General features: G+C 36.7%; 1 protein-coding gene across 1 annotated transcript; it reads right to left on the bottom strand.

Moving 5' to 3' along the window:
• Nucleotides 1-8835: 8835 nt before the first annotated feature.
• LOC135641974 (pentatricopeptide repeat-containing protein At5g65560-like) lies at nt 8836-11716 on the bottom strand. Its single transcript, XM_065157676.1, has 2 exons — nt 9871-11716; nt 8836-8880 (listed from the first exon to the last, which is right to left on the bottom strand). The coding sequence occupies exon 1, from the start codon at nt 11643-11645 to the stop codon at nt 9939-9941; it is 1707 nt and encodes a 568-aa protein (XP_065013748.1). The 5' UTR covers nt 11646-11716; the 3' UTR covers nt 8836-8880; nt 9871-9938.
• Between the last annotated feature and the right edge of the window lie 318 nt (nt 11717-12034).

The following is a 12034-nucleotide window of genomic DNA, read 5'->3' as shown; positions in this document are numbered from 1 at the left end:
AATGGTGGAGCCACAACCAGAAATTTACTCTCCAATTCACCCCCCAAAAGTTCCACATCCTCAACCAGACTAGGATGCTAAGGTGAATGGCTCGAGGATATTAAAAGAGATATAAGGTAGGAAAAGTGACCTGAAATTGACACCTATCTTAAGTCCTCAATTGTCAAGAGCATAATGGAAGAGTCTATTCCAAGGCTTTCACTTCCCAAATGACATTATTTGAGATGACAACTCTTTTATGTGCTAAACTTTTCTGACCACTCTTAGCGGTGTAGCAAGGAAATGGTTTTCAAACTTTTCACCTAAATTCATCTCATCTTTTGGATAACTAGTAAAATAGATTTAGTTAAATTTTATTTGCTATAAGATACTAAAGAAACCAACTATCTCGCTCTTAGAAATTCAACAAATGAACAAGGAGTCGCTTGCTTAGTTATACAAAAAGATTTCATGATGAAGTTAGACCGGTGGCTCACCTAAATCCATATGTTCTGATTAATGCTTATATCGATAACTATTAACTTTTGAAGTTCTTTTATTTAGTTATCATATGACTACTGACCATTTTTCTAGAGCTCCTGTAGGAAAAAGGAACTCTGAACCTAAGAAAGTCCAAGAGAGGAGAGGAGTTCATGAGTGGGCAATTTGGAGTGCCTCTTATAATGACAAACCAAGGGTTGATTGGGCACCATATTGTAGAGATTTTACGCCACTGGATACATTTCATATCGAAGTGTTTATGCGGATAAAACAGAAGAGGTTGCTTCACACCCGCCACTCTTTACGGGATCCTCCAACTCGTATAAGTCATTCAAAATACTATTACTCATATCAAGATTATGGGCATGACACATAAGATTATTATGATTTAAAATTATAGATCAAGAAGCTCATCTAGAAGGGGAAGCTTAATCGTTACTTACATAGGGTGCGAGAGCCTTCCCGAGGATTGCAAAGCTCAATTGAGTGTTAGGTGGATATCATTGTGTGGGGACCCATATTTAAAGAACCAATTCCACATCCAAAAATAATAATGTGAGGGACCCTCCATATAAAAGATTTTGCCCTTTAGGAGATCCTCCGATTGTGTTTAAGGAAGAAGAGATTGAGCACATTGATCCTCATCATAATGATGCTATGGTGGTCGCCTCAAGATCACCAATGTAATAATAAAAAAAATTTTAATGGATACGGGAAGTTCTGCCAACATATCATATACTATGATGCTTTCTTGAAGATCGGGATTAAGTGTAAATGACTTCGAACTGATCTCCTCTATGCTCACAGGCTTCGAACTGCCAACATATCATAACTCCCTAGATTTGTATATTACTTTTGGATTTGATGATTGCTCTAAAATCATTAAGATCAAATTTATAGTGATTCGATATTTTATTCGCCTATAATACAATCATTAGTCACTAACCCTCAATCGCTTAAGTATAGTTATCTTGATTTACTACATGATTTACTACATGGGTTGGAGTAGTCAAGAGAGACTCATGCGAGTCTCGTCATTATTACCTCACCTCTATATAACAACCTTATTTTTCCTTAGAATGGTTGAACTCTATATAAATAAATTTTTTTATTGTTCCTAATGAACTGACTCTTCTCACCTTATTAATCCTAATCAACTTGCGTCATCTAACCACAATAAATACTAGTTTTCTTTGAATATTTTGTTACATGATATATTTTTTCATTTTATTCTCTATTAAAGCAATATTTATTTATTTTTGAATGAGACCATATTTTATTTTATTAAATCTTATTTCTAACCTTCGGAAAATATTATTTTTTTAATCCCAGTACTTTGATCAATAAAGAAATATTGACCTTTTAATTATTTAATATTTTTTATTTAAATCTAAGGGGAATATAAATAAATCAAAATATCTCTGGTGCCTCTCTCAAATTTTACATCTAAATTTTTCTCTATCAATAATATCTTCACCATTATTATTATTTTTTTGTCCAATGATGCATCCAAGATAACTAAAATATTACAAGATTTTTTTATTCATCTATTTAAAATACATCCCTATTTTTTAATAGTATTTCAAATATTATATTTCATGTATTTGGTCATGATTCTTCTTAATCTAAAACATTTATTTTCAAAATTTATCTTGATAGCCAAAGTTAAAATTAAGTCCAGATAATTTTTTATCAATCAAAATAATATCGTGAATACATAACATAAATCATGGGGATAATTTTCACGTATGACAAGAACATTTGTTTATTACTAACGTACAATCCTAACACTACAAATCATTATATCATACATATCTTTTATCAAATTAATATAATTATTTAGTATATTTCCCTTTTACATATGAAACTAATGTAGTAATGGATATGGATCACCTTTTGGGAATCTTTTATGATTGCACTATCTGTGGGCTATAATGGATCAAGTTTGGCAATACTGTATCCATGAAAATTCCTATATGCTTAATAACTTGTTAATATTAAATAGCAGAGGCACCAGTAAAAATATCTAAATTAATCCTAATTAAACTTTTAATGATCAAAATAATATCATCCATGTGGATCTGTTCTAGATATGACATAAATCTGTTCATTACACTAACTACAGTATCATAGATATCTTGTATCACATCTATATAATTACTAAACATACCTCTATAAAACAAAGATTATGATGGATATGGATTGCCCCTTAAAATTTATTGTCCATGAAAATTTCTATATGCTAAAGAACTTGAAGTTTCTTAATGATAAGTCTTTCCTCCACAGGATAAAAGGGCCAGTTATAGAAGGCAAAAGCCTTCCTCCTCAAGTCTCCTCTTCTAAATTGCCCACCTCAAGTTTAGCATCACCTTTAAATCCTTGACAAGAGAATGATAGCTTAATTGGACATTGGTTGTTGGACGCGGAAGCTTGAAGCTGTAAAGTGGCTTTGGTAATGATGGTATGGCAACAAGATAAGGCTTTTTGGTTCCCTATGCTACTCTGCACACAAGTGCTCTCTGCATGTACTCCTGTTCTTGGTGAGGATGCATCGATGGAGCTACCTCAACAGTCCTGCCATCTTCGAAGGTGGAAAATAGCAGCCTGCAGTAAACTATTCTCCACCAAGTCCATGAGTAAGTTTAGGCAGTGAGATAAAGAAGACACCTACCAGCCATTCTAGACAAAAGAAAAGCAACATATACTCTCTAATAATCTAAAGCTTTGATGCCTTTGTTACTTGGAGATAAGCTCAAGAGATTACTTTAAGAAGTGACAGTATTATATTCTAGTGAAAGTACCAGTAATCTAGTTTTCATGTAGAGCCATGATATATAGATCTTGTCATCCTGGCATGCATGTCTTCTTGAAGTGCAACAGTTTCAGAATATGTGCCTTCTCTAAAAAAGCAGATGCTTTAACCTGTTGTTTATCTTCAGATGATTGATCTTTAGTCCTCCAAAACATTAATCTTTAGAGTATTATGTTATGTTTGGCTTTCAAATTAGTGCATCTAATGCACTGAACAACTGCCAAATGGATCCAAGTAGGACTATTTTATATATAAAGGAATGCTGCTTATGAATTGTTAGTGATTTCACTATTTGTCAGCCAAAAGTCTATCTTAAGAGTTTAACTAGGGTTGCAAATCACATATGGTGAGTGTTTGGAGACAAGACCTTCCTCCATGAGCTAAAAAGACATCAGGAGGCAAGAATCTTTGCACTTGAGTCTCCTATTCTGCATTCCTTTCCTCAAGCTTAGCATCATCTAAATCCTTCACAAGGGAAAGATAGAGTTACTGGATATGGGTCGTTGGACGCGGAGGCTTGAAGTTGTAGAGTGGGGTTCTGGTGATGATGATGCCAGGATATGGCAACAAGATAAGGCTATCCGGTTTCTCTGTGGTGGCTTCTATTATTGTTGAGAAAGCATTAATGGCGTTGCCTCAACAGTCTTCTGCCAACTTCAAAGGAGAGAAATAGTTGCAGCCATGGCTTTGTGCACCCTCTATATGCTAACTTCCAGGACAACAAGGATATGACTCTCCAACAGTCCAACTTACCATGGAGCAATGAACTATTGCTCTCCACCGAGTCCATGAGTGAGCTGCGAACTGTACACAAGAACTCGACACACAGAAAGATGTTTGCTTGAATGTAGTTTGTGCAGTGAGAAAGATGACTTGAATTAGTGAGCTGCTTTTGTGAGTGACAATAAAGATAAACCAAAGCTACTCATCCAAAAGCTTTGATGCTTTGGTGAACTCTCTTTGGGTTTCAGTCACCTGCATATTTAAGGAACTAATCTGAAGATTGTGTTCTAACTACACAAGTACATGCACTGGTGTGGACTTGCACCATGCAATAGATATTTTCCCTTTTGTTTGAAGAGAATATTATGCACTATGTTGTTGCAGTCCATGCAAGCATCCACCAGAGAGGATGACCTCAGAGAGATATTGCAAATCAGTGACAAAAAGGATAAATTAATGAGCACATCACAAAAGGATTAGTTGGAGGTTGAGGTAAAATGTAAACAAGAACTAAGTGGAAGCATCCATTCCATGCTAAAGTACTTGTTTCCACTGTGTCTACCACTACCACTACCACCACCACCACCACCACCTGTCATCTATAAATAGCCCACATCTCAGCTTCTAATGTCTACACCAGAAACCTTACAGAAAGGAAGTGGAAGGATAAGATCAAAGGAGAGGAATGAGGCCTGCAAGCTTGTCAAGTATGAGTGCATCCAATCTGTGGCATACTCCAATTCCTTACCTCTTTGGAGGTCTTGCTGCAGCAATGATCCTTATAGCAGCTGCTCTCATCATACTAGCAATCTCACACTGGAGATCGTCTCGAGATCAGAACTCGCGGTCGCCGAGCCTACCGGAGAAGCATGTGATTGTGCATTTAGACATGGAGCCAAAGTTCGTGGTCGTAATGGCTGGGGATAGCAAGCCTAGCTTTATAGCAAAGCCTTTCTCCTTGGTCCGGGATGCACCAAAGCCGTCAATCCCACCAAGTTCTCTCAGCCAAGAGCCGTGATCATTGATGACTTATGTCGTTGCCCTACTGTTGATCTTTCCCTTCTCTTTTCTGCTTCTGTACTCCCTCTTAGTTTTGTCTCGGCAAAAGCCCAATCGAGTGTAAACTTTTGAGTTGAGATCGCCAAAGAAAGATCTTTCATCTGCTATCTGCTTGAGTTTTCCATTACATAAAAGCTTTGTTCATTGACCTACACAGTCTGTAGGTAAACCAAATTTTGATGCTTGGATTAATGAGCTTTTGTTTCTGGTCCTTCACAAATCTTTCCTGTTGCCATACTCTCAAGCTTGTCTTCTATGGTGACATGAACAAGATAGGTAATAACTCTATCTGATAGAAAATTATATTGTTGTAGAAATGTTACAATTTGTTCTTACATCCCAAACAATTTAATTTACATGAGATAAATTTCCATAAGACATCAGAACAATTATTTATCTGATGTCATGATTCTTAAGCATTAAATTTCTTTTCCTGTATTTTTTCAACTTCATTATCTAGTTGAAGATTGATGTGATAAAGAACAAGACAAAAGTAATAAAAAGATATTAATTGCTTGCACCATGTTCCTTGTCTCTTTAATGAAAGAAAACTACTGAAAGCTTGGTTTCATGAAATTGTAAATCATGCATATATGATTAGGTTGCTATAATTTTCTCAGATGAAGAAATTAACCTATTAACCTTCACATATTCCTCAATATGTTACCTCCTACAGTTAAGAGAAAATGCCTGGAAATAACAATAGGCTTCAATCCAATGAAGTGTCTCATCTTGGAAGAACTTGTTTCATCCTTAGTGCTGATAGATTTTTATCAGTGGAATGATACCAGAAAAGCTCAGTATTAATTGCCAAAAGAGATGCCTAATCCAACTATAAGCAGCCAACAGAATTGTCCATGTATCATTTTTTATTGAGCAAAGAGATGTTCATATGTGAACAACAGCATCTTATGTATTACTTTTGTTTTTCTTATTACTGATTCTTTACATACAAAATAGAATATTAATCTGCTGTTAGAAGCTTAAAATCTTCTTAAGCACATTTCGTATATCGGTCCTTGCAATGTTTTAGTTTTACATTGACCGTCAATGTGCTAGCGAAAAAATCTAGCTTATTCATCTCGGGTATGATATCGAAACTTTTATTATTGATCATATTTGATCTGATTGATGTAATTTTAGATAGAATTTGAGTAATGAAGACAAACTTTAGAAGATAGAAGTTTTAGAATAAAGACCATTGAGACGGAACATATGACTACAAACATGACTATGTTTATTGAACTAAATGCACAAAGTGATGAGACTACAGATGTTCCAAAAAGAAAGAAATAATACAAATGTGTAAGTTCACTTTTATCATCTGAGATGTTCACCAATTAACATGAACTACATCAATAAGGAAAATATCAGGATGTTGCAGTAAGAAAAGAACTGCTTCTCAATTCACAAATAGAACAGAAAAAGTTGAGGAAGATGCAACTTTAGCTAGTTGAGTTGAGGTATCATAGAGAACCATAGAAGATCCATATTAACATGCAAGTGCCACTTCTAGTACAAGTTAAAAAGTTGTATCCAAAAACTTTGCATTGTCAATAGACTTGCAACAGTGGAGATTTTTGACCAGTTTGAGGTCTCATCTGTCTGCAGTTGAATCAAGTTACACTGGGATCTTCCCAACATCCAACACACCCTCAGGTCAAGATTGTTTGAAGACAACCTTTTAAAGAATGCCAATATAGCACATTTTCAAAAGTTGTATATATATATATATATATATTCATATTCCAGATTCTGAAATGGGGTCAGAGTTGATTCAACTCTCAGTGTCAAATCCTCTGAAGATTTTCTTGTTATCACAAGGCATCAAACTCCTAAACTGATTAAGCAACCACAAATCAACATCAGCCATGTATATTTCCCACCTGAATTTTATTATCTACAAAGTTCATAGTAAAAAAGAATATATCTATTTTACTGTTAACTCACTGACATGTTACTCAGTGAGAAGACTTTGGATCACACCAGACATTTGTCATACATGGTGTTAGTAGTTATCAGTATGATGCAATGAAGCAGAGGACTCAAAATTGTAATAACAAGGTCAGATTCCTGGAAGATGCCATCACCATTTTCTTCCAAAATGATTATCTAATGTTTTGTGATGGTAATAGCTGTAGGCTACAAAATGAATACATGCAGCACAAGGGTGGCTGCATCCTTCTCATAAATGTCACCTGTCCAATTCATCTTACTGACTATATTGATGCCCTCATCCTACACACCAAAATCCCTTGTCAACTCCTTTAACCAAATCCTCAAAAATTTAATTACCTACTAGAAGATGCTTAATCATTACATGGATCATCCTCCATCCTCACTTCCGACGGTTCAAACCACATCCACCACTGTCACCTCTGAAGATCCAGATTCAGAGCTTCTTGCCTCCTGGTCAACTCCTTCTACCACTTAATTCTGATTCTGATCTCCTGATCTTCCGCTGAGATTGATCACCATCATCTCATATATCTTGTTTCCCAATTCAGCAGGGTTGTCAGGCCAAATCAAATCTGATCGTTAGGAACAAGCAAAAAGCAGTAATTTTATGAAAACAAAAAATGTGAGGAAGCCAAGATGACTTACAGAGAGAATCCACGAGAAATCAGAGCAGTATCATACAATAAATCCACAGTTTTTTCGGATTGATGCTGCTTTGATCATTCTTCCATGCAGCCTGAAATATGATTACAGTTCAAGTGAACTGCAGAGGTACAAACAGTCTTTATGGAGGCAAAAAAGCAATTGATTGATTAATGTGTATTTTATAACAGCAGTGATAATATTACCTATCATCTGCTTTGGTGACTCTTAAGGAATACAGTACTGTGTAATAATTGACACCGCCAGCTGAAGCAATTTAATTTAAAAAAAAACCTATTTATCATCCAATTCACTTCATGAAGCATGCAAACCACATGTACTAAAAATATTAGTAAATCACTTTTCCAATTATTTAAAATCATTCAATTCACAGTTTTACATACTTATATATATATATATATATATATATATATATATATATATATATATATATATATATATATATATATATATATATATATATATATATTCTAGCATGACCATCTAATTTCAGATATAATAATAATAAACAATAACAATAATAATCATCATTTTAACATATGCTTAAAAACTTGCAGCAAAAAATCAGGTCACACTCTGAGAATGCCAGTTCAGTTACCTATTCAGGAAGACATCATTCCAAATATAAAAGATAGGAAACTGAGGATCTTCTGGTCATGGATTACATGGAAAGTACGATCAGTACCAAGACTTGTACTGCAGCAGATCGAACCTCTTGGTTCAATAGTCCATTATCTCCTGCGCAAGGAAAATAGAACTTGTATAAGAAGGCACATATTCCTGCAGAAGGTAGCCGCAGAATGGATGATGACTGCATTTGAATTGGAACATTGTTGCTGGAAGCATCCTCAAAAAGAAAAACTGAGGAAATAATAGATTACCTCCTCTTAACAGTAGCAAAATCAATTTAACAAAAGAGGAATCCACAATGTCATCATATATACCCTGCAAACACTAAACAGGATTAATACTCTAACAAACAAGAAAGATGATAAAATGAGAAATTTTGTTTCAAAATAAGGATAGATACAAAAAAAAAAAAGATTTCTCAAATAATTGAGAACTAGCCTTTATTTCTAGAAGAAATATGTATCTCAGAAACCCCCTGAAGCTGAGAATCCTGAAAATTCTCTCTTGTAACAAACATTTCAGTAATTAGTATGAAGTCCAAGTCAAGCTTGTACCTGCATTTTTTATTTAAAAAATACAAGAAGATCATGTGTTATTAAAGGTATAAGAAAGAGTGATATATGACAATGATAGAACAAAACAAAACAGGATGATGTACATCGAGAGCTAAGATCATAATTGAGAAAATATACCAAATTCCTACCTTGTTTATGAATTACTCATAATGATTCTCATCTTGATCTAAGGCTAAGCAATAAGTGTCTAAAGAATATGATAATACATCTGAATACCTAATGTATGTTGTTTTTCTGACCCAGGGGCTTACCAATACTTTTCATGCATGGCTTGATACTGTGCCAACCTAGTTAGGTCAAAAATTGGCCTTGGCATTTGTCCACCAAGACAATAATGTTAAGTGCTTGTACCTCTCTAACATAAGATTTGCGCACTTGTGCCAACTGATAAGGCACTACCAACCAAGTACTAGATCTCACTGGGATTTCCATATCATCTATATCTTTTCTTATGCACATATGACTTTTATTAATCAAAACAATGGAGCTTATGCTCTATTTTTAAGGCTTTAAATTATGGCCTCTAAGGCATATACAACATCATCAAATACTTTGTCTACGATATTCTCTTGTAAAAGTATTCTCACTGTAGGTTTCTATTTCTGATAAAAGAGAAAAACCAAAAACTTGAATGAGGCAGGGCGATGCTGTAACTAAAGAGTAGCTAATAATATAAAATCATCTAGGGTGAATGGGTTATTTGACTAAACAAACGATTAAATTATGTTTTTAATTCTGTATCTTAATTTCCCATGAGACATTATATTTTTCTATATACTCGACCTAATACACAGAAACTGAGGCAAAGTGTATGCTCCTGAAAAAATAGATCAATCCATCATATTAGGGTGTAATCATTTACAAGATAAAACAAAATATTGAATGAAGAAAGGTGCTAAAATCAATTGAAGTTATAAAAGAGACAGCAAAGTCCAATATCATGAGCTCTGCAATTCAGAGAGGCAGTACCTTCAGTAAGCTAATGATGTCCAATGAGGCAAACTCATAAAAAATGTGTGATATAGTCCTGAGATGAACTATCTCATCCCCAGCACTTTGTCAAGTACTAGACAAACTCTGTAAACATTGTTGCTTTTGCAATAACCCTCCCTGCAAAATACCCTGACCAGCGAAGTGATTATAGAAACATTTATAACTAGACCTCTGCTCAATATTTCTTCAGCGAGGTTTAAAATTTCTCTCAGCTTTCCAGACTTCACCAGCCAGTTATTTAGACGAATAACCAGGTCAGGAAAGAACCCAAATCTCAAAGATCCAAGAAGGAGATCAATAGCATCCAAATGGTTCCCCTCACTGCAGAGAGTATCAATCATGATGCAGTATGTGAACTTATTTGGAGTAACATTTTCAGCTATCATATATGAATAAACTTTCCGCACATCATTTAACTCGTCCACCATGTAAAACTCATGTAGCACAGTGTTAAAGGTGACAACATCAGCAACAAAACCCTTATTGTTGATAATGCATTTAACTTGCTGAAGCATCCCAGCTTTGCAAAGGCTTCGGATCACAATGGTAAATGTACAAGTGTCAGGATCAATCCCCTTCTTTAACATCTCGCTCAACAGCTTCAGAACAGTACCCAACTCACCTATCTCGAAAAACCTACTCATCAAGGTGTTATAGAAGAAGACATCTACATCCCATTCTAATTCAGAGCTCCTCTCCAACAAACATTTCGCCTCCCAAACCTTAGAATCTTGGCAGAGACAATCAAAAAGTATGTTGAGAGTATCTATTGTAGGATGCAATCCACTCGCCCGCATGACTTCTAACAGCTGAAATGCTTCGTCAAATTTACCTGCCTTACAAAGACCATTCATATAGATATTATAGGTAAACTCATTTGGCTTCCATCCTTTCTCCTCGCTCTCCTTCAAAACCTTCTCAACCTCGCCAAATTCCCCAGCCTGGCAAAATGCCCCAATTAAGACACTATAAGTTACAACGTCTGGCTGACATCCAACACTCTCCATCACACCAACTAGTCTCTTGGCCTCCTCGATCCTACCTTCCGAGCAATAACACTGAACGATACAAGTGTAAGATTGGACGGTCGGCAGCAACTTGTCCTCCATCATTTGATCCAAAACACCCCAAGCCTCCTCTATTCTCCCTGCTCGGCAGAGCCCTGCTACGAGGGTCGAGTAGGTGATTGCATCCGGTTGGCAGCCGGACTGGACCATGAAGCGGATGACCTCGTATGCCGAATCGATGAGGTTCGGGTAGAAAGACAACAACTTTATAAGAATGGTGTAGGAGGAAGTGGTAGGGGCGACACCTGATGCTATCATTTCGTCGAACAAGGCTTCGGCATGGCCGTGGCGGTTGGCGACAACGAGGGAGTTGAGTAGGGTATTGTAGCAGAGGGCGTTCGGCGTGCGGTGCGAGCGCCTGAGCTCGTGGAAGAGGCGGATGACCTCGTCGACGTCGCCGCAGCGGGAGAAGGATTTCATGAGAGCGTTGTAGGCGGATGGGCTGGGACAGGAGGGGATGGAGCCGGGTGAGAGCAGAGGCGCGGCGATGCGGCGCCGGGCGGACTCGGCGACGGCGGCGCAGAAGGCGGAGAGCTTACCGTAGGAGGAAGAAAGGGTATTCTGGGCAGAGGGGGACGTATTGGACCGGCGGTGGCCGCGGAGGGCAGGTGGGCGAGCGAAGGTGCGACGGCGGGCACGGGAGGCACGGGATGCTGCGGAAGGGGAAACGGAAATCCATGGCATGGGAAACGAAACACCGAAGACGGCGGCATGTAAAGACTTGCTGCGCTTTAGACCATGGCGAAGGTTTGGGACATAAGATGGCGAACCGGTGGTTATAAAGTGCAGCGGTGTCTTATGAAGCTGACCGGAATTCTAATTTGAAGTCGGTCGGATCCGACCCAATAGGATCGAAACTGATTATATTTGTATAATAATTTATGATATACGAAGCTTGACTAAGTATATCAAGATAAATAAAAAATAAAAAAATATAAGATAAAAAAAAAAGGTGTTCGACTCTTGTAACCCTTCTTTCCTTATATAAGGGCTATAAACGATAAAACCAACGAGGATCAATAAAATCTGCAAAGAAAATAATAACCCGTGTGTCTTTTCTTTTCTTGTATAAG

The sequence above is a fragment of the Musa acuminata genome, chromosome BXJ1-4 (assembly GCF_036884655.1).
Source record: "Musa acuminata AAA Group cultivar baxijiao chromosome BXJ1-4, Cavendish_Baxijiao_AAA, whole genome shotgun sequence".
NCBI classification, from domain to species: Eukaryota; Viridiplantae; Streptophyta; class Magnoliopsida; order Zingiberales; family Musaceae; genus Musa; species Musa acuminata.
This window is presented reverse-complemented; position numbering and strand designations above follow the sequence as displayed.

What these genes read in the sequence shown, in the direction of transcription:
- LOC135641974 (XM_065157676.1), bottom strand. Translation starts at nt 11,645, where the DNA reads ATGCCATGGATTTCCGTTTCCCCTTCCGCAGCATCCCGTGCCTCCCGT.